General features: G+C 60.6%; 2 protein-coding genes across 2 annotated transcripts in view; both read left to right on the top strand.

Moving 5' to 3' along the window:
• The window catches only part of WHRN (whirlin), a 44753-nt gene extending 36704 nt beyond the window's left edge, over positions 1–8049 (top strand). The window contains 6 exon segments of the mRNA XM_080355689.1: positions 2889–2960; positions 3354–3818; positions 3820–3952; positions 5742–5920; positions 6554–6676; positions 7638–8049. Of these exon segments, the coding sequence (XP_080211815.1) occupies positions 2889–2960; positions 3354–3818; positions 3820–3952; positions 5742–5920; positions 6554–6676; positions 7638–7820 (1155 nt within the window). The 3' untranslated portion in view covers positions 7821–8049.
• Positions 8050–8742: 693 nt separating this feature from the next.
• On the top strand, positions 8743–22308 carry AKNA (AT-hook transcription factor; the record flags this gene model as incomplete). The annotated part of the gene is made up of 23 exons (XM_080355741.1): positions 8743–8949; positions 9534–9594; positions 13794–14081; positions 14205–15190; positions 15679–15753; positions 16161–16344; positions 16459–16604; positions 16679–16738; positions 16860–16960; positions 17070–17232; positions 17335–17462; positions 17549–17722; positions 17917–18124; positions 18260–18366; positions 18578–18801; positions 19013–19193; positions 19920–20093; positions 20330–20433; positions 20614–20760; positions 20849–20950; positions 21082–21207; positions 21514–21688; positions 22056–22308. 23 exons carry the CDS (start codon positions 8743–8745, stop codon positions 22306–22308), a joined length of 4374 nt encoding a protein of 1457 aa, XP_080211867.1.
• Between the last annotated feature and the right edge of the window lie 169 nt (positions 22309–22477).

Genomic DNA, 22477 nt, shown 5'->3' with positions numbered 1-22477 from the left:
ATTAAAGGTTGGGTTGTATTCCCCAGGGAGGTGGTGGTTTCTCCACCACTTAATCTGTGAACAGAAACTGGCTGCCTGTCTGAAGGATGCTCTCCAGCTCCATCGCTCTTGCTGTGGACTCTGCGTAAGGCAGGAAGGACCAAAGTCTCCCGGCTGCACCCTGCAGAGGGGCCGGAGGGGCCTCCGGTTTCTATAAGTAACTAGAAAATAGATGAGGTGAAGAAGCGGATAGTCGGTAAGAGGAGCAGCCTCCTTGATAAATACTCATTTTTCAGAGCAGTGGCGTGTGGCTTCAGTGGGTCTTTCAAGGGAAATCCAAGAAAGCAGAGTCTTAAAATATCCAATTCCTGAAAGCAAATGTGCTCGGCTTAAAAGCCATTACATTTTATAGCCCAGAGCAATTTCTATTTAATTGCTTTTGCCCCTGAAGTACTAAGCTTGGGCAAAGGCAAATCTCCTGCATGCACACTTCAGCAGAAAAAAGTGCCCCGAAGAAGATGAGCAGTGTTGGTGTCCCTGTTCGGGAGGGCAGGGGCTCAGGGCTGTCTGGTGGGGGGACATGGGGTGCAGCTGGCTGAGCCCCCTCCCTATGCCAGGAGGGTTCACGTCTGGGAGCAGACTGGTCCCACCTATGAGGTTGCGACATGGCACATGGGATGGGCTTGATGTCATGGGGATGGGCACCGAGTTCAGTGGCAGGGCTAGGGGAAAAGACGCTGCCAGATTTTTGTGGGGGGACATGGGGCACTCTTCTCTTTTAATAGCGATGTAACTATGCTTATTTGATGGCAGGCTGCTCCTGGTCATGACACAGGGCTCTGGTCCTCACGCCTTTGCCAGCAGCTCAGTGAACTCTTGGAGGCAGGCTGGGGCTGGCACAAAGCTGGCGAGTGGAGAGTCAGGGACGCAGCTGAGATCCTCCCAAAAGTGGCCAAGCTGAAATGCCACCATCTCCCCCATGGCTCCTGTCCCCCTGCATGCAGCCATTTGGCTGGATTAAAGGCTTTGGGCAGCATCTGGGCACGGGCTGGTGCAGGGGGAGGGTGATATTTGGGCAGCTTTCTGCAGAACAGCTTTCTCGTTAGAGGAAACGATGGCAAAAGGAGGGAGCTCTGCGGCGAGCGCGCTGCCGCAGTTTGGTGCGGTTTCCCCAGCACTGCCTTTTGCCCGGCTGAGCATCCCTGCTCCTTGGCGTCACGCAGGGACACGATGGCACTCGAGCTTTTAAACTCATTGGCACTTCAATCAAATCTGAAGACCTGTTGCTAATGCATGCACAGCCCAGAAAAGTTCATGGTCATTTTAATCAATACGAAGGCAGATTGCTTTTGAAATAGCCCTACTTGCCTCCTCCTCCAGCCTCAGATGTGGTGTCACCATGTCTTTCATGCTGCTGCTTGGATTTGCACAGCCCTGTGCCGTGTCAGGTCTGACTGAAGCCTTTTCTTTCTGTTACTGCTGTCAAATGCTTCAGCCCAATCTCAATTCTGCCCTGACTTGGCCACATAGTCAGCAACCCACGGAGGGGCAGGGGATGTTTCCCTTTCAAAAGCCACCTGCCTTTATGTTGGATTAATTGATGATGAAATCAACCCTTGTCAGAGGAAGGAATGATTTCCCAAGCTAATACTTTACTTGTCACTCTCTGAACAAGCCATTTCTTTTAGCTCTCATTCTCCAGCGTTCCTTCTGAAACCATAGAGCTAAAAGCACTTTCCATCAATGTTTTTGCAGCTTCTCTAATGTCTCCCGTGTCTATTTTGGGACGCTAACGTCTTACAGGCACAGCAGCAGCCTCCAGCAGATGGGGGAAAAGCAGATGCACCAGCATTTCAACTAATCAGTTGTTTACCCTGCAATAAATAACACGCAGTTAAACACAAACTGTACCCTGCCTGTTCCAGCACAAACATCCCTGTGAACGTGACAGAAAGGAACTGCGCCCTTTCTGAGCAGCAGCGGCACCTCCAGATCGGGAGTTACTGTGGGAAGTGGGCGCTGAGTCTGGGTTTGCTCTTGCAGGGAGATCAGAGGGAGCTGGGGATGTGTCCCATCGTCACAGCGTCCCCCAGGAGGTGTCTGGTACCCACCTGGGGCAAAGCCAGCAGCAGAGCCACGGCTCTGGGCTAGACTCAGGACCGGCTGGGTTCATGCTTGGCTTTACCAAGACAGAGCTGTGCATCCAGCCTGTGCCGCTCACCCCGGCCTTGCCAGCCCTGCTGTTCCTTAGCCAGGGTGCCTGTTTGCTCTGCTTGGCTGTATCCACCTCCTCACCCTGGGTCCATCCTGACTGACAGCTGCCCCTGTGCAGACAGACTGACGGATCTGACAATCCCTCCTTGATTTCTGGAGCTGGGATGTGTTCAGAGCTGTGTTGTGACATTTTCTAATGTCATTTTGACTCAGAAAGGGAAAGCGGTGGCAGCAGCTTCTGTTTGCATCCGAGACCAACTGCTCTGGTTTGCAAGTGAGGGGGGTTTTTAAACTTTTCTATTGCCCTTTTCCTGGGAAAGATCCAGGTATTGAACCTGCAGCCCTCAGAGCTGGTCTCTCCCCTCCCAAATTAAACAGAAGGAGCTGGGATTTGGGTTAAGAGGAGCACACTCCTCTGCAGCAGCAATTGCCCCGGTAGCTCAGGTTCACAGCATGCTTTGAGCACGCTGCTTAGCTTGGGAGAGCGCATCCCACCAAAGCTGCTTTACTTGTGTGATGTGTGAGTCTGCCCAGAATGTCCAAAGAAACAAAAACCTCTGGGTGAAAGACTGGCCTTGTCAGGGGGGTTTGTGCAGTGCCCTGCACCACTCTGCATGTTCCCTGTGGTGCTGGCACTGCGGTGGTTGCTCCTGGCTGCTCTGACCTGGTTTTCTTTTCTTTCTTTGCCTTATCAGAACACGTCGGAGCTGGAGGGAGGTGGAGACGGCCACCAAAGCAGCATCAACACCCTGCCAGACATCTCCCTGGTAAGACACCACGCTGTGCTGCTGCACCTGGGGTGGGAGCTGAGATACTGATGATATGGGGTTTTGCCTCAGCTTCTGTAGCTTTTTGCTACATCAATGCCCCACGTATGTCACGGCAGTCACTGAAGTAAATTAATCATATTGATTAGGAATTAGCTGTCTGAATAAGAGTAGCGTCTGTGCTAACCAAAGCAAAAATTGGGCATTTTGTTCTCTAATCATCTTCACTTGTGAGTCATATTCTTGTTGCCAATAAGGTCAGAAAGGTGTTTTTATCAAAATTGCCTCATTTCGCCGCGGTCACTATGAGAAGGCAGATGCGGGTGACTGAGCCTGGGGAAGTTCTCGCAGCTGAGTCTGGTGTCCTAAAAACTTCTGTCCTTGCTCTGGCAGGATGATCTCTCCTCCTTCCCAGATGAACCACCCAACTTCAAGCCTCCGCCTCCTCCTTCAGCCCCTCAGATGCTGGACCCCTCTGCTGCCCAGCACAGGCACCCAGGGCAGGACAAGCCCAAGCGCCCTTCCTCCGAGTCCTCACAGTCCGGCCTCTTCTTCGTGGCCCCCCGAAACCCCACGCCCCCTCCTAGCTACTCCGAGAAGGACACGGTCAGCGTGACTTCCACTGCCACCACCTCCACCGAGGAGTCTGTCCCCGGCGCTATCTACGCCACCATCTCCCCAGCCCTGCGCAGCTCCAGGAGGCAGATGGATGCCCAGCTCTCCTTGGTCAGCCAGCACCCCATCGGTCCCTTCCCCAGGGTCCAGTCCCCAACGAGGTTGAAGAGCCCGTCCCCAGACAGCGCTGCAGCCGGTGGGCTTCAGAGCCCCCCTTCCCCGTCCCCCCCGCCCCCCCCCACCCCACCCGGCCCCCCCTCCACCAGACAAGGGCAGCCCCCAGGCTGTGGGCAACCAGCACTTCATCATGGTGGAGGTTCACCAACCCAACAGCGAGCCCGACGTCAATGAAGTGAGGCCCCTGCCCCAGGCCAGAGGTGAGTGTCGTGTTATGAACCACAGGATGAAAAAGGAGCTGGGGAGGGAGTTGGAAAATACCTCCATCAGGCTACAGGTCCCTGCCTGAGCACCAGCCTTGCTTGCAGAGCATCCCCTTTCCCAGCAGGGACGTGAGATGAGAGCCATGGAGGGGCCACGGGGGCAAACGTTGTGATTTTGGTTCAAACTCCAAGTCAATAGGGCAGGGTAAAAACCACAGAGCCTGGATCGATGTGATGGTTGGTAGCCGTGTATTCATTTGCTTTTTTTTCCCCTGGAATGAATTTTCGGTTGCAGAGAACAGCTTGACAGCATCGTGGCTTAAAAAAAAAACAGAAGAAGTGAAAATCCAGGAAACACATAAAGCTTTCCGCAGTGTAGCGGTGTTAATCTCTGAGACAAAGCCCTCGGCTCTGGGTTTTGGCAACGCTGGCAAACCTGCGGGGCCCAGGGAAGCCAGCAGCTCCCCATCGGCACCAGCTCGCTCTGCAAAGCCTCCCTGGGTTCCCAGCGCAATTCAGGCTGACCTTTAGACCAAGCTCTGTTAGGCTGTTGATTGCAATTCCTCTCTTGTGTGGGCTTTGCTGCGTTAGGTCATGAAATCTGCTTCCAGTGGAGTTTTAAAAGAAGCAATTCTCATTTTTCCCATTAACTCCGGATTTTTTGAGGAAAAAAAAAAAAAAGAAGTCTAATTGTGCCTGCACTGAGCTTGAGAATCAGATTTGTCCTGAGCATATCCCGGGAAAAAGAAGTGGGAGTGAGGGAGGAGCGTCTGTCAGCCCCCCCCCCCGAAATGTCCTGTTTGCAGCCAGGCTCCCTGGAACGCGCTACGAGTGACTTTGTCGCCCTCCTGTGGTACCATCCTCGCCCTGCAATTAGTTGCTTCATCTCGGGATAATGATCGAGTGGAGCGTGTTTCTGGCACTGAACAGAGGCCGGATCCTGCCCGAGGGGTGTCAGCAGTGTCACCCCGGTTCCTCCAAGCCTCAGGGCTGATTTCTGGACCTTCAGCCCTCTCTGCAGATGCTGCCACACCCCGTTTCCAGAGGCAGAACCTCGATCTGCACTCAGAGCTTTCATCCTCCAAGGGGAGAAAGCTCCTACCATGCAGCTCCTCTCTGGTCGGCTCTGTCCCCAGCCCCTCCTGGGTCAGGTTATAGAATCATTTCAGTTGGAAGAGACCCTCAGGATTATTAAGTCCAACCATAACCCAACTGTAGCACTAAACCATGTCCCTGAGAACGTTGTCTAAATGCCTTTTAAACACCTGCAGGGATGGTGACTCCAGCACTGCCCTGGGCAGCCTGTTCCAATGCCCCACAGCCCTTTCCACAAAGAACTTTTTCCTAATATCCAACCTAAACCTCCCCTGCTGCAACTTGAGGCCATTTCCTCTTGTCCTATCACTTGTTACTTGGGAACAGAGCCCAACACCCTCCATTTTACAACCTCCTTTCAGATCTGTCCCATACCCTCCCAGCACAAGTTGGCTCCAACTGGCCTCCAGCAGAATCTCTGAACTCATTGCCCTCTCTTTCCATCCCAGTTCGGGATCTGGGTTGGATCCTGGACCTGGGTGTGAAGCCACTTGTTCCGTGATGCTCCCTGCGCTCAACTTTGCTCTTGAGGAGGGATCCGCTTGGGAACCCCGCTCTGAAGTCCAGATCTAAATCCCAGGGGTGCTGCCCAGCCCTGGGAGCGGGTGACACATCCTCCCTCCGGGCCGTGGGTGCTCGGCCGGCCGCAGAGCCGCGCTGCCCGACCTCTAACCGCCCCGTCTCTCCCCAGCCTCCACGCTCTCCCAGCTGTCGGACAGCGGGCAGACCCTCAGCGAGGACAGCGGGGTGGACATCGGGGAGGTGGAGACGAGCGGCAAAGACAAGAGCCGGCAGCCGGTCCCTGGGAAAAGCCGAAGCCTCAAGGAGGTGGCGAGGAGCGAGGGGATGGCAGAAGGGGCCTCCAAGCCGGTGAGGCTGGGTGCCCAGGGGCCCCGGGGTGGGCACCCAAGGGTGCCAAGGGACAGCACTGCTCCCCACTCCTTCCTCATTAATGCTTTGATGGGTTATTTAGCCTCTGGTTTGATGAGCTGAGTCAGCTCGCTGGTGGGCTGAGCTGTGGGGAAGGGAAGCAGGAACGGCTGAGAGGGGCACGTAGGCTGATTCACCCCATCCTGAGTAAATCTGGTCCCTCCCAGCCCCAGCAAACAGCTGCTTGGGATGTGGCAGAGCTCCTGGCCCTGAGGGGACATCCGCAGGGTACAGTGAAGTCTCCTGTCACCTGGAAGGGAAGGTGACACCAGATACCAGAAGCGAAGTGGAGGGTTTCTGATGGTAGCAAGTTTGAGGGGGGTAGGCAGGCGGTTGCAAAGCTGCTCTGCAACTCCCCAAGCCCTTCCAGACCTGCATATGGCTGGGATCTTGGATGTCAAGAGTCAGAGAGCAACTGTGGGCATTGTGTCCAACCCTCTCCCCTGGAATCCAGCCCTTGGTGAACGTGCCCGGCCTCCTCAGCAGCACTGCCATCTCTCCCTGTGTTGTCGTCACTTAAAACAATGAATCCTGTCTGCAATTTCTAACCTAAAGATATGTAAATCCTCTCAGCCGGGGCTCCTGGAGCCCACATCGTGTCTGATCCGAGTGTCCAAGAGCGCACCCACCCTGGGGATCGCCATCGAGGGGGGAGCGAACACGCGGCAGCCGCTGCCCCGCATCGTCACCATCCAGGTAGGCTGGGCTGAGAATGAGAAGAACTCGATGCACGTCCCATCCCGCTCCTCCCTGGACAGGCTCAGGAAAGCCCTTCGACCACAACCCTGCCCTAGAGGGGATTTTAGAGATGAGCTTCCCCCTCCTATAGCCCCAGGCCTCATTCTGCTGGGGGGTTGCTGAGGATTACATTTGTGCTGTGTGGATGATCCCGTACCACAGAACACGTCCTGGGAGCCAAGGATTTGCTGCAGACATTTCAGAGGGGTGCGGGCAGCCCCAAAGGCTTGGCTGGTGTCCCCATATGTCTGGAAACGCCCTTTTTCTTGCTCAGATAGGGGATCGGGGAGGGGGAATGGTGGATGAGAGCTGGGGAACTGAGCCCTGGAGAGCTCTCTCCCCACACTGTTTCCTCTGCTGTTTACTTAGGGCAAAATTCAACTTATTTACAGCAAAACTACCGCAGAACTGACTGCGCCTTGGTTATTCTTGGCCATCCCAGCTGGCGCTGTGCTCCAGGAGCAAGCAGGGGGGAAGCCAAATTCATCCCCACTTTCCAAAATGTGAAATATTTCATTTCATAGAATCACAGGATAGTTTGGGTAGGAGGGTCCTTCCCAGCCCCCCCAGTGCCCCCCCTGCCATGAGCAGGGACATCTTCACCAGCTCAGGTTGCTCAGAGCCCCGTCCAGCCTGGCCTGGGATGTCTCCAGGGATGGTTCATCCACCTCTGGTCAACCTGGGCCAGGCTCTCACCACCCTCAGGGCCAACAATTTCTTCCTTGTGTGTAATCTCAATATCCTCTCCTTTAGTTTAAAACCATCACGCTTGTCCCATCACAACAGGCCCTGTGTTCAATGGATCAGGCTGAGTGTGATGGAAACAAAATATTTCCCATTTTCTCCAGCTTACCTGTATTTTATCCCTGGGTTGAGTTGGGGGTGGGAGGAGCACGAGCTGACCCCCTGTCTCCTGCAGCGCGGGGGCTCGGCGCACAACTGTGGGAAGCTGAAGGTGGGCCACGTCATTTTGGAGGTGAACGGCACGGGGCTACGGGGCAAAGAGCACCGGGAAGCCGCCCGCATCATCGCTGAAGCCTTTAAGCTGAAGGAAAAGGACTACATTGATTTCTTGGTCACAGAATTCAACGTCGCCCTTTAGGAACCCGAGTGGGGTTTGGGAGCGTGGCTTGGGGCAGGGAGCACCCAAATGGCGATGAAAGGCAGCGCCGAGGTGTGAAAGCAGCATCCCACCATGCAGAGCCCTCACCCGCACATGCAGACACCCCCAGCTTGTCCCCAGATGTCCCCTCACCCACCACAGACTCTCGCTGCCTGGGTAGGGTGGGTGAGAACGGGCAGAAATCAGTGCACGTCCATTAAAGTCTCCATGCCCGTCCTCTCTGGGGTGGGGGGGGCTGCCCTTAGGAACACACCCTCTCCCCCTTGGCCAGCCTGGGGAGTGGGGTGGGTGGATGGCGGGGGTCTGGGTGTCCCCGCTGTCATTCGAGTGCCACACACAGAGCAAGGTGAGCCTGTGGCTCAGGCTGGAGGGTTTTCAGGTGGCCGCTGCTCCCTTGGGTGTTTGCCCCTGTACCCAGGTGAGTGGCACCGACCATGGGTGGGGATGCAGAGAGAGCAACCGGAGGCCTTGTATATTGCTGGCAATGTCATCGTATTTATATATACAGAGCTTGTGCTTTTAATTTTTCAATAAATCTATCGGGTTAGAAAAAGGCTGTGTTTTGGGGGCTTCTTCGGGGCTGGGACATGGCGGGTAGGAAGGTGAAGCATTCTCCAGTACCGCCATGAGGTGGCGATGGGAAAAGCTGCCCCGGGCCCGGGGAGGGGACACTCCATTCCCGTCCCTGTGGGACATCCCCGGGAATGGGGCAACCCCGGCCCCGCCGCGCCCCAGCAGGGGGTGCCCGCGCTGCATAAATTATGACAATGAGAACCTTAAGGCGCGGCTCTGATTGGCTGCCTGCTTCTCGTTATGCAAATATAGGGGAGGGGCGGGTTTATGCTAATGACTTTCCGGTCCCCGCTCGGCGACGTGCGCGGATTGGCTAGGAGCGGGAGGGATGTTAATGAGGGCGCAGGCCCCGCCCACCCCCGCCGCCGGCGGGACCCGCTATTGTCCGGCGGGGCCGGGCCGGGAGGCGGCGGCGGCGGCGAACGGAGCCGAGAACGGGAACGGAGCCGGGAACGGGAACAGGAACAGGGCCGGGGCCGCCGTGCGGAGCCGCACAGCGCCGGGCGAGGAGCGACCAGCCGCGCCCACCCTGCAGGTGAGCGGCCGCGGGACAGCTGTTGCATGCGCGGGGCGGGGGGCCCCCTCCAGCGGTTCCCCTCCAGCGGTTCCCCTCCAGCGGTTCCCCTCCAGCGGTGCCCCCGGGCCAGATGTGCCGCCCCAGCTGTGATTCAGGGGGCCGGGGCTGGCTCGGGGCGTGGGGCCAGCGCCGCGCGGCTGCTCCCTGCAAGGCGCCTGCTGCAGCTGGAGGGAAGGAGGGGGCACCGCTGGGGGCACCACTGGATGCACAGCTGGGGGCTCTCAGGGCTGGCCCCATCCTGGGGTGCGCGTCTAGCACCCTCCGGCTCTGCTGAGCCCGGCTCTGGCAGGGCTGACTCACCGCTGGGAGGTGGTTGAGGTCCCTGGACGGAGACGGGGAACCCCCAGCCCCACCAGGGTCCCTGTGGCTGCGGAGATGCAGCGGGAGGGCGCGGGACACGCTGCTGTGTCGCTCATCGCCAACATGTGTCCTGCCCACGCCAGCAGAGCCTTCATGGCCCAAGGCAAAACTTGTCATAACTTTCCTTATTCCGGTGCTTCCTCCCCGCCCAAGGTCGAATCTGCCGCCCGCCTTGTGCGCAGATTTCGGGAGGGTTTCATCAGGCTGGCGTGGCCGTGGCCACGAAGGGCGGCACGAAGCCAAGTGCGGAGGTTGCGGGACACGAGGCCGTGTCGCTGCCTGTGGCTCCTGCGAGGAAGTTGCAAGAGCTACCTTCAGCTTCAGTTCCTTGTTTTATTTAAAGGGCAGCTGCGTTCCTTAAAGTCAGCGGGTGCCCGCGGGTGTCGTGGGTTTCCCTTGCTCTGCAGCACCCGTTCAGAACGGTTCAGGCAGGGGGGGTTTATGGACTCCCCGAAGGGTTTAGCAGTCGATGCATGATGCTGTTTGCTGGTTATAACCCCAACACACACTGCTCAGGGCTGGCTGCCCTCCCGTGTCCCCTGCCACCTCTGAGATAAGAAGGGATCTTGTGCCACCGGCTTGGTGGCAGCTCTCTGCAGACAGGGATTAATCCTTAAGGCTGCTCTTCACAGGCATTATGGCCGTCAGCAGCCCCCGGCTCCAGCATACAGATTGGGGTTCAACCCCAGAATGTAAACCCACAGGACCTGGGGACAACACTGTCCCAAATGAGGACAGGGCCCTGTGTTGGGCAGGAGGTAGAAAAGTGGCCGTGGGTGCAGCTCCCTGCCCCGCCATGAGGCTTCGCTCCGGTGTGAGTGATGCAGAGAAGCTGGTTTTGCCGTTTCCGTGGGGTTTTGGTTCCCATATGTGGGGATATGCTGGTTCAGGGGGGCTGGGGGGGAAACGGCCCCTCCAGGCAGAGTGACTTGAGGGACAAATTGGCTTGTGAGCGATGGTGTAGTAACAGGCGTGTGTGATTTCAGAGGATGAGGAGGGTTTATCGAGCTCTTCCTCACTCTGATGGTTTCTCCCTTGTCTTAGAAACGGCGCAAACTAAAAAAGCAGCGTTTCCGCTTCTCTGCTCTCTTTCACGCTCATAAAAACGAGACTCTGTGGGCTTTAAAAAGAAAAAAGGGTTTATAAACTAGGAATTCCTCCCTCCTGGAGTGCAGACGCCCCTTGCCAAGTTCCAAATAGAGGCCATTCTGGCCGCCTTACCCCTCCGAAAGAGATGTTTTGGGTGACAACGCTAACGTGCCGCTCCTGCGAGGGGCTTTTTAGACGCTCGAGCAGAAAAAGATGTGTGTTTTTATACAGCATCTCCTGCAGAGCCTCGGGCTGCAGAGCTTTTTAGCCACGTCTTTTTAGTGGATCCCTACAGGGATAGGGGTGCCCAGCACCTCTGGGAGATAAGCTGGTGGTTCAGGAACATAGAATATCCATCTTCTGCCCGGGAGGGGGGTTAAAGACCCCCCCGAGTCCCAGACGGGCACATTCGTGCCCGTCTGGGACTCGGGGGGGTCTTTAACCCTCCTCCCGGGCGATGGATGGCAGTTTTCTTTTGGGGCACAGGGAGGGTTATTCCCCATCACTCAAGGGATGTCGCCTTCAAGCCACAGGGATGGAAATGGGGGCTTAGAGCCCCCCACAACCCGCCTGCTGTGCGCAGGGTTGATGAAGCAGAGTGACAGCAACCCTGTCACCCCCCCCCCCAATGTCACCGAGCGAGCCCTGGGGCGGTGGATGCGGCGTCTCCTTTGCTGTCACCACCGATAAACCCAGAAGTGGTGACGGGGCCTCGACCTCAACGCTGTTCCTCTGCGTCACTCGTGCAATGAGTTTGGCGGTCTCAGCCCCGCACGTCCCTGTCCCATAGCACTGAATAGGGGCGCGGTGGCCGAGTATGAAGCTGCCTGTGGAGGGGATCATAGATGAGGGGACATGGACAAGCTGAGACCTGGCAGCGCTCATCACAACCCCAAGCACCCCCCAAGGCAGAATTCAAGTCTGAGGGTCTCGGGCAGAGAAGAGTTCAAGTGTAAAAGGCATTTTCCAGCTGATGCTTTTAAGTTTCTTTTTAGCCCTTTGTTTGCATTTGCTTTGTGGTTCCCGAGTGCGTAACCACATGGTTCTTCAAGCTCTTCTGCGCTACCAATAACAACGAGCAACGCACTTACAGGGGAAAATAAAACCCTGGATTTTTGTCTCTCACCGCCGTGACCATCAGTGGAGGGACTTTCTGGGAAAGTGATAGATGTGGCTGGATTTGCAAGACCCTGCGGACTGCAGCTGTTGTGCGCAGTGCAGCTGAGGGGACGCTGCTTAGAAAGGGGGTGACAACCTATGGCGTACGTGTTGGGACGCTGCTTAGAAAGGGGGTGACAACCTATGGCATACGTGTTAGGATGATCCAGGCACCAGCCTGGCCAAACTGGGTAGGAAACGTTTTAACCCTGGGACCCACAGGCTCCGTTCCCCCAGCTGGGGCTGCTATTTGGGGCTCCTCATCTCCTGGGGGTGCTGTGGGGCTTGAGGTGGGTTGGGGGGCACGTTGTTGTGCTGCTTCTCTGGTCTGGGATGTGGGAAAGGACTTGGGGCTGGAAACATCCCACTTCAGAGAGGGGCTAAAGCCAAAATAGCGCTTTAAGCTGCGTTGAGAAGCTGCAGAGCCTGAAGCATCCCATGGGCAACCCCGTCCTCCCTGGAGGCAAGAGAAGCTGTGGAGCATCTCCAGGTGCAGAAAGTGCAGTTGCCTGGCCAGCGTACAGGGAAGAAAAACCTTCTGCAAACTCTCCGGGAGGTTTTCAAGACCCTAAGGGATGCTTCAAGGTTTGCTCCCTGCCCATAAAGCCCCAAGGATGCAGGCAGGGCTGGGAGTATGACAATGCCTGAGGACCCTGATGCCAATTGGCACCTGAATAAAAACCCAAAACCCCACTAATAGCGGGATTTAAACGAGGGGCCTTGTGGATCTGAGGCTTTGGGGGGGCTTAGAGGACTTTCCTGGAGCATGCTGCTCATCACCACCATCCTCGTGCCAGCAGCACCCCCAGATCACCACAGCACCCCCTCAGCTAAATGCAGCCACCCCAGCGACCGAGCTGTGGTTTCATTAGCAGGCGGAGCTTGCGCAAGCTCTCCTCCGCGTGCCACTAATTACACAGTAACGAGCTGGATTAATTGCCCGCTTACAAATGTGCCAGGACGCACTGGGTGCCTGGTTACAGCCGCAGTGTTTCCTGGGACACCGAGAGCATCTTGGGGTGGGGGCCAGGTGGACCCCCCTTGGAAATTCAGGATATGAGCTGAATTCTGGGGCCATATGACTGAATTTTGGGGCTGCTTGTCCTCTTGGAGGACCCTCATCCCAATGACTTTTGGTTTCAGGGATCCACCCCGTTTTACTTTGGCGTTTTGCTCCAAACTGGCTTAAAAATGTAAAGGTTTTAATGAAAAGCAGCACGGAAGGGGGGATGGGCCCCTGCCACGCAGGGCGTGATAGGGTTAAAAATCTTGCGGCCGCCTGCAAACTTGCAGGAAGCACCGAGCGTGGTTTTCCTACTTCTGCAAAAGCTCAGCTCAGCTACCCCACAGGCGCAGGGAGGTTTTGGGGTGCTTGGGGACCCCCAATGGGGTCGTGGCGATGGGGATGTTGGGGGGATGCTGGTACGGGGTGAGTGCATCCCTCCTGGGGCTGGTTGCTCCGCCACACTCCGGCGTTGGGGTGGGGATGCTGTGGGGTGATGCTGGTGATGCCAGCATGGTGTTCAGTACCAGCACGTTGGCAGCTGCCTCCTCCAGCACCCCATGGCCAAAATTGAGGTGTAGGGGCTCAAATTCAGCCGCAACAATGTTGCTGGGAAAACCCTGTTTCTCATCACCCGCCCCATGGTTGGGTTTTCAGCATCCGGTGCCTCTCCATCCGCTGCTGTGGCTCGGGGAACCCCAGCACCCCAGGGAGCAGAGCGAGGGTGAGCTCCTGCTTTTAGGTCATCGGTGTAGTGAGTGTGTGAGGCCTCGACCGTGATCCCTCTCACTGTCAGCCCCCCAGAGCCAAAGGGACCTTGGGGTGCTCCTGCCCCTCCAGCCCTGTCCTGTGCCGAGGTGGCACTGCTGATGGTCCCCAGGCCATGGCTACCTGGCCATGATGACATCTGGAGGGTGCTGTCACAGGCTGGGTGCCCCCAGTCTCTGGGGGGAAATGCCTTTTGGGGTGGCCCTGGGGGGCTCTGGGAACCATTGTGGCCATGGGGGATGCGGCAGCTCTGGCTTCCTGGTCCTGATAGTGGGATGCAGGGTGTCTTGAGGGTGTCACCTGCCATTGTGAGCGGTTGTTCTTGTCCCCAGGGCCTGGGGGACAGGTGAAGCCCTGGCAACAGGGTGGGGGGACCTCAAACTTGCCCACCGTGTCCCACTGAGCATCCCTCCCTCTCCCTCAGCCCCGCCAGGACGAGGCAGCGATGATGTGACCTACATTTGCAACAAGGAGGTCCCCAGCCCGCCACCACCGCTGCTGGGACATGAAGCGGCACAAGTGACAGTGACGCGGTGCCCGCGGGCCATGGCCAGCCCGGCACCATGGCTGCGCTGGACACAAACAGAGCTGACGCGCTGGGAGGGAGAGGAGGAGGAGGAGGAGGAGGAGGAAGACGACGACGACTTTGAAAGGCGGATGGATGAGGACGGGGTCATTGGCCTGGGGGAGGATGCCAGGAGCCCACCGTGGGGTGAGTCCTCCTGCTTCGTGGGGGCACCTGGGTGTCCCAGGAGCTGCTGGAGCCGGGGGGGCTGTGAGGGGACCGGGGACACCGGCCGGCTGGTGGCAGCCCCGCTGCGTGGGTGTTTTGCAGGACACAGCGAGGACCTGGAGGAGGGATCCCTGGTGGAGGAGAGTCCCTGGCACCCCCGACAGCACCTGGAGGAGGAGGAGCGGGGCAGTTCCAGGGGGGATGAGGGGCCCTGGGGGGCAGAGAGCGATGGGGACCCCTATGCTGAGCTCTCCTACGAGGGCCGGTGGGGCTCGGGGTCCAGCGGCAGCCCCGAGGTGCTGCGGGGTGGCCGGGCTCTCTGCCAGCCCCACGGCTGCAGCACGGACGGTGGTGACATCTCGGGGCTGTCAGATGTCAGCCACAGCCCCACCACCCCCTCCCGCCAGCACCGGGGCTGGGACACGTCTGGGGACACCGGTAGGGGACGCAGACAGGGCTGGACCCCAAGCCGGAGCCTCCAGCTGCACCTCTCCGACAACGACCTCTGTGATGCCACCGGCGTCGAGCCTGTCCCCAAGCCCCAGCTGACTGGGACAGGGCTGCCAGCCCCTGGCACCCCTGGCTCAGCACCCACCAAGGAGCCCCTGGGTGCTGGTCCCCCCCCTGCACCCCAACTGCACAACAGGTCACAGGTGCCCAAGAAAGTGACACCCGCGGTGCTGCTGCCCCAGCCTGGCCGGCCATCGCGGTCCCTGAGCCCCCGACAGCGGCACGTGGGTGACAAGGGGACAAGAGGTCCCTCAGGACTGGGGACCGGCACAGCCAATGGCACCCAGTACACCCAGTATGGCCGGGGGCGGCTCAACCACCCCCTGCCTGACCTCTCCAAGGTGGCGGCGCGGGTGAAGATCGACCAGAGCTACCGGCCACCACGGGGCCGAGCGCTGCCCCCCAACCCCGCGGCCCCGAGGGGCCCCGTCGGCTTCAAGTCCCCGGCCGAAATCGTGCGGGAGGTGCTGCTGAGCAGTGGGGAGGGGGTCCCCCCCGAGCCCCCCACTGCCACTGCCGGGCTGCCACAGGAGTTCAGGTCCCCCCGACAAGCCACCGCGCTGGTGCAGCAGCTCCAGGTAACACCCAGCTCCCCCAGTTCAGCCAGAGAGGCCTCACTGGGAGGGTCTCTGGGGTTGGTGGGGACCAGGGGCTGCAGATTACCAGTCCCATGAGCTGTCCCTGTGTCACCCATGGAGGGGTGTGGGACTGGTCACCCCTTCCCAATCCTGCGCAGGGGCTGGTGAGCAGGCAGGGATGCAGGCAGTGCTCAGGCTGGAGGCAGGGATGCTTGGGATGCTCATGTACCCTCCGAGGATGCCTGTGCCCCCCAGCAGTGCTCTTCACCTGCGATGCTTGTCCCCTGGGCTGCCCTTCTGTCCCCTGGGGGAGAGGGTCACCCCCATTCAGTGAAACTGGGGCCACATCTGCGCCAGCTGGGTGCTTTGGGCAACAGGTTTCTGCACCCCAGGCTGCCCCTCCACCCATGGGACCCCCGCCCAGCCTCCTCTGAACCCCTGTCCCCTGCACCCGGTGCCGTCACCTGCTGTGTGTCCCCTCTCCACAGGATGACTACCACAAGCTGCTGACCAAGTATGCGGAGGCTGAGAACACCATCGACCAGCTGCGCCTGGGTGCCAGGGTGGGTGCTGGGGCTGGGATGGCTGCAGGGGGGCTCCCCGCTCTGCTCCTCCTCCCCAGGGGTGTCTTCCTCCCACTCGCCCCACTTTTCCTCTTGGGGAGCTGCGGTGTAGCCACCCCAGCCCAGGGAGGGGGAGTGAGGCTGCCACAGAGCCCACAGCAAAACTGGGGGGCTGCTGTGCCCCCCCCAACAAGCAGTGGGCTCCCCTCTGCACCAGGCAGGGGGCTGAGCCAAAACAGCCCCAAAACGGCAGGGCTGTCACCCTCACTGCCTCCTGCACCACTGTGCGGGTGGGGAAACCGAAGCACGGACAGTGTCCATCTTCACTCCCACCTGCATGCTGTCCCCATGGGGATGGGTGCTTTGCGGTGCAGGGTGGGTGCCCCAAATCCCCTGTCCCTCCCCAGGTGAGCCTGTACGCCGACCCGCCGCGGCCCAGCCACCCCCTTGCCATGGGCACCGTGGGCACCAGCTGCCGCGTCGTGTCCCTCAGCATCCCGCGGGCCAGCACGGCGGCGTTCAGCACAACCCCGGCCCCCCCAGCTGCAGGTGGGTCAGCCCCTGTTCCCCGCTTCAGCTCCTCACCCTCCTGTCCCAGGTTTGGGGTGTCACTGCTTCCCCGCGCTGGGGGAACTAGTGCTGGGTGGGTCCTCAGCATCACCTTGTCCTCATGTTTTCTTGCAGCTCCAGCAGCAGCATCATCAGACGGGGGGTCATCACCCCAAAATCATTCCCCCTCTTCACCCAGGGGGGGCTGCCCCACCTGCCCAGGGTCATGTCGCTGCCCAGGGACCCCAGGGACCCCGCTGACACAGAGGCTGGCAGGACAGACCCATAAGCTGCAGGCACAGGCAGGTCCCAGACGGGGGGATGTGGGATGGGGGGCTGCAGCAGGCGGGGGGCTCAGCCCTTTTTCTCCACATAGGTTGAGGCCCTCGAAGACTGGATCCGGGCAGGGAACCCCCCATCCCCGGAGCAGCTCCAGGTGTGTGAGCCTCTTCCCGACATCCCGCACTGGGGACACACGCTGGGGCTGGGGGGTGGCAGGGACAGGGGCTGGGGGGTGACAGGGACCAGGCTGGGACATCACCACCCTTGTGCTGCAGAGGTTCAGGAAGCTGAAGGAGGCGCAGGACGCGCTGGAGCGGGCGTACCTGCAAGCCCGACAGCGGCACCCGGGGGACTCGGGGGACTTCGACCCTGATCGGTTGGTATTTGTCCCCCTCCCCGCTGGCAGAGCCCCCAACCACAGTGCTGCCAGCCTCTGCATTACGGGGTTCTGTGTCACCCCAGCACTGATGGTCGCTGTCTTGCAGGGTGGTGGAAGGAGAGATTTTCTGGCTGGGGCTGCGGCTGGAGGAGCTGAAGGAGCGGCTGGAGCCGGGGGCCGAGGGGCAGCCCCCCCTGCAGCGCCCAGCCAAGCCCCGCTCCCCCACAGCCCCTTCCCCACCGCCGGCCGCCCACTCCCCACGTCCCGAGGTGAGCTGGGCAAGCTGGGGGGTGTGAAGATGCTGGGGCGGGGGCACCCTGCTGCAGCTGGGGGGGAGTGCTTCTGTGACCCCCTTTTGCTGTGCCCTGCAGAGCCCGGTGCTGATGGAGGGTCCCCAGGGGACAGTGGGGAACAGCAAGGAGGTGACAGGGAGGCTGCCCCGGCCCCTCTGGTGCAAGCAGCTCCGAGTGGAGGAGGATTTTGGTGACCTGCTGGCGCAGTGAGTGCCCTTGTATGGGGATGGGGGGAGCAGGCAAAGAGTGGGTCCCCAAACCCCACCAGCTCCTGCCTATGGGTCTCCCCCAGGTACAAGCACTTCAAGTCCTTGCCGGAGTCGCTGAGCCTGGAGCAGCTGAGCCTGGCAGAGAGCGGGTCCCTGGAGGAGGTGGATGGGCCCAGGGCAGGGGACGGTAACCCCAGCAACGTCCCCTGCAGGACACGGTCACTAGAGGAGGGGGCCGACCTCGAGACCTCCCCCTTGTAAGTGTTGTGGACGCACAAGTCTCCCAGGCAGGGTGAGCAGGAGGTTTTATGTCACGCCTCAGGTTTTACATCACTGCCATTGATAGGTTTCAGAGTTAACAGCCTCCATGGGAGAGCTGGCTGCATCAGAGTGTTTTCCCACATTTGGGGCTGCTCTGCCCTGTTATTCCTGCTCCATCCTCTCCCAACAGGCACCTCCTGGAGCAGAGAGCAGCACCACTGTCCCCCAAGGAGCCCCCATGGCGAGGAGGCACACAGGGCCGCCTGTCCCCAGTCACTGCTGAGGAACCACCAGCCACAACCAAGCCTCCCCTGGGGCTTCCAGAGGCACCACGGGTGTCCCTGTCCCACCGCAGCAGCAGGGTGGGCAGCGCTGTCACCCAGCACCGTCCCCGCAAGGTGAGTCCCCTGAGACTGAGGTTCCCCATCCACCAGCACCCCCAGACCTCGCCAGGGGGTCCTGGGGACCCCCGACCCTGCCAGGGGGTCCTGGGATGTGAGGCACCAATCCTGCCCCACCCGCTGCCTCTGCAGGATCAGCGCATCGTGTCACCAGAGACGGACAGTGGCTTCATGGGCTCAGAGGCCAGCAGGGTGTCACCCCCCGTGCACACCCCCGAGCACCGGCCCCCCGGCACCGGGTATGGCTCTGGGTCCCTGCCCTCACCCTGGGGGGCGGTTTGGGGACATGGGCGGGCTGTCTGGGGGAATTTGGGGCATCAAAGGGGAGCAGGAATGGGGGAGAGGTGGGAAGCAGGGACGGGGTGCTGTTGGGGCTGGGGATGTGCTGGGTGGCACATGGCTGGGGGGACAAGCTGTGGGGGCTGCCTGCATCACCTGTCCCTTCCCCAGGACCCCTGGCTCGCTGGAACCCTCCATCCCCATCCCCACCACCCTCCGTCCTCTGTGGAAGAGAGAGGCACCCACACATCCCCCCAAGCCGGCGCTGATGGGCATCTACCCCACGGATGGCACAGGGGGGCCCCACCAGCCCCCCAGCACCCCCTCACGGAGCAGCTCCCCACCCCGCTGGGCCGAGAGTGGGGGCAGCGAGGGGAGACCCGACGGCAACAGCAGTGAGTAGAGAGCGTTTGTGGGGAGATGTGTCCCCAGGGAGAGAAATTCGGGGGAATACCAGCTCTGATGTATGAGGTGCCCCAACCCCCTCGGGATGCTGGTCTAGGGGTGCCCCCCACTTGCTGGCTCTGCTCTCCCAGTCTGTTCTGGGGGTGACACTCCCCTGTCCCACACTGCCGACCTCTTCTGACTGTCCTCCCCTCTCCCCAGCTCACACGGACTCGGAAGGCAGAAGCTGCGCCAGCGCTGGCGACCACCCCCTGAGCACGGCCAGGGACCTGGCGACCACCCCCCTGTCCCCAGAGCCACTGTGCCCTGAACCACTGTCCTCCGAACTGCCATCCCTCGACCCGTCTCACTGTGACCTGCTGGGCTCCCGCCTGGAGCGTGAGTGAGTGTCCATGTGTCTCAGGCTGGGCTGAGTCCCCCCAGATGACACAGGGACCAAGTCTCCAAAGGCTTTGGGGGCTTATTTCAGCCTGGAGAAGAGAAGCTCCAGGAAGACCTTATTGCAGTCTTCCTGTACTTAAAAGGGGCCGATAAGAAAAATGGGGACAGACTTTTTAGCAGGGCCTGTTGTGATAGGACAGGGGGTGATGGTTTTAATCTAAAGGAGGGAGATTCAGGCTGGACATGAGGAAGAAATTGTTGTCCCTGAGGGTGGTGAGAGCCTGGCCCAGGTTGGCCAGAGAGGTGGTGGATGAACCATCCCTGGAGACATCCCAGGCCAGGCTGGACGGGGCTCTGAGCAACCTGAGCTGGTGAAGATGTCCCTGCCCATGGCAGGGGGGGCACTGGGGAGCTGGGAAGGTCCCTTCAACCAAACTGTTCTGTGGTTCTATGGTTCTAAGGCACCAGCATCTTCCATTGGGCAGCAGCAGATTTTTCCCTTCTCGCAGGGCTGGCTCTGGGCTGGGGCTGAGTCCTCTGAACTCCTGACACGTGTGGGCTGGCTGAGCCTGAGCCCCAGGCTTGGCTTTGGGGGGCATCACAGCCTGAGCTGTTCAGTCTTGGCCAGTGGGACTGGGGGGCTGGTGTGGGGTCCAGTGGTCCAGGGCTGCTTCCCCCAGCCTGGCTGGCCGCGAGCACCCCTCACCATGGCCTCTGTCCTGCACAGCCAGGCCATCCGGGCGCTGCGGGACGAGGTGCGGCGGCTGCGGCGGCGGCTGGAGGAGAGTCTGCGCCATTCCCACAGCCATCCCGAGGGAAAAGCCACCCCCTGTGCCCCCCCGGGCAGGAGGCAGCCAGTGACCCCCAGCTCATCATCCCCCAAGGACGCAGCACCTTTGGGGTAGGTGGCAGGAGGGACCCTGGGGTGGAGGACATGGCAGCAGCCACCACTGGTTGGGGACAACACCATTTCCCATGGGTGTGGGGACACCCCCAGCCGCAGGTTGTCCTGTTTCTGCAGTGGCCGGGTGGAGGTTGGGCTCATGAGGATGGGCAGCTGGGCTGTGGTGAGGATGGAAACGCATGAGGTGGCAATGAGGTGTCTGGTTGGTGACAATGGCTCTGTCCCCTCTGCAGGGAGACGAGTCCCCTGGCGCGGGGCAGGGTGGCCCTTGGAGTCCTTCCTGTGAGGAGGGGGAGGTCGGCATCGCTGCCGCGGGACAGGTCGGAGCTGGACACCAGTAAGTGGGACTCCCCTGCGGTGGGTATGGAGGGGACAGCAGAGACACACTCCTCCCTGAGCACCGCTGCCCCAAATGGAGCGGGGTGCTGGGGGGCTGTGAGACCATGGGACAGGGCAGGTGGCCCAGTGGGACACAGCAGCACTCAGCCCAAGGCCAGATCCTGTGGATATGGGGCAGGAACCCATCGGGTCCCCGCTACTCCTCCCTCCTCTGCCGCAGCCTCCAAGTTGGACCCCTCCTCCGCCGGGGCACAGGCCACCCCCTCCCCACACAAGAGCCCTGGGAGCCCCTCGGATGTGGTGACATTTCGGGGACAGTACACAGGTGGGTGCCAGCAGCAGGGGGTGCTTAGGGCTCAGGAGAGCTGCCCCTGCATTGGGGTCCCCCCTGTGCTGACACTGGGTGTTGACAGGGACACGGTACCAGGCGGTGACACCACGGGCTGCCCCGGCACCCCGAGAAGAGCCGAACACCCAGGAGTGCCCCCAGTGCCACAGGAGCGGGACACCATCAGGTGAGTGACCCCAGGAACAACCCCCAGCCCCTTCTGGGTGTCCCTTTGGTCACCCCGCTGTGCCCCCCGACACCACCCCTGCTCGTCCTGCACGGGGACAGTCCCCAACACCCTTGCTCCTCTCTCCGCAGCCGGCTCCTGGGCGGGTGATGCTGTGAGGCCGCCCCAGCACAGCACCCCAAGGAGGGCGCGCTGCGCCACGTGCCGGGCACCCATGGGTACCCCAGCACCTGACGGCAGGGACAGAGCTGCACACGGTGGGTGACGGGGGTGGCACATGCTTGGCATGGCTTGTCCCCTCATGGGGGTTGGTGTGGGGGGACAGGGAACAACCCTCAGACACCTGGCACAGTGCTGGCACACTGCTTGAGGACAGAAGTGACAGCCGGTGGTGCCACCACCCGCTCCCAGGGGACATGGGTGTTTCCACCCAGCAGTGACAGCCCAGCATAGCATGGGGGTGTGCACCTGGGGTTGCCATTTGATGCACCCCCCTGGGGACATCTAACACCCCTGGGGACATCTGACACCCCGAGGACATTTGGCCACCTTTGTCCCCACAGCAGAGCGTGTCCCCGGTGGCACATTCCCCCCGGGCTCCCGTGTTGGTCCTCGCGCCGAGAAGCCGGAGCATCCCGGACTGTGGTACTTGATGACCAGCCCAGCTGCCACCGCTGCCACCACCGCCATCGGCTGCCTGGCACCTGTCCCCCTAGTGCCTTATGTCCCCTCTGTGCTGTAAGGATGCTCTGCGATGCGGGGGCGATATGGGGATTCAGCATCTCCCTGGGGAGGAGGCTGAACCCAGGAGGGGCTGTGCCCCCCCAGGGACCTGCTGCTTTGCCCGCAGAGCCTGGGTGGCAGCTCACAGGGATGGGGAGAGGGATCACACAGCCCCTGGCTGCTTTTTGGGGGGTCTACATGGGGGTGAGCACAGGGAGATGGGTGCTGGGGGTTGGAGGTGGACGAGGTCAGGGAGAGGGATGAGAAACAAGGCGGGGGGAAAGCACAGAGCCCTGGGCAATGGGGGGGTCACAGAGCCCTGGGGAGGGGGGGTCACAGCCCACAGAGCAGACCCAAGCATGTGTCTCCTTCTTCTCTCCAGCTTCTGCTCCCCAGCGGTACCTACCTCAGCTCCAACCCCAGCTGGGGTCTCCCCCCAGCACCCCACAGAACAGCCACCCGCCGCTGCCCCCCACCGCTGCCCAGCCTGGGGGGGGCTGGAGGAGCTGGACCGGTCCCTAAGCCGGGCTCTGGAGGCTGCGCGGAGCGTCGGGGTCACCACCACCCGCATGGGCCGGGCGCTGGCCACCGAGCTGAGCCGGGCACGGGCCCTGCGGGGCTCCTGCCTCTTCTGAGGGTCCTCCCGAAACCCCCTGCCCTTGGTGGGGCCATAAGGAGGAGGACGGTTCCCCCATCAGCATCCCTGCCGGATCTGTGGGCAGCAGCAGGGCTGGAGGCATCTCCATGGGGTTCTGCTCTCAGCCCCATCCCGCTTGCCCTAGACCTGCATCACTTGTCCATCTG

This window comes from Nesoenas mayeri (assembly GCF_963082525.1).
Source record: "Nesoenas mayeri genome assembly, chromosome: 18".
Taxonomy (NCBI): Eukaryota; Metazoa; Chordata; class Aves; order Columbiformes; family Columbidae; genus Nesoenas; species Nesoenas mayeri.
The sequence above is the reverse complement of the archived record's forward strand: the minus strand, read 5'-3'. Positions and strand labels throughout refer to the sequence as shown.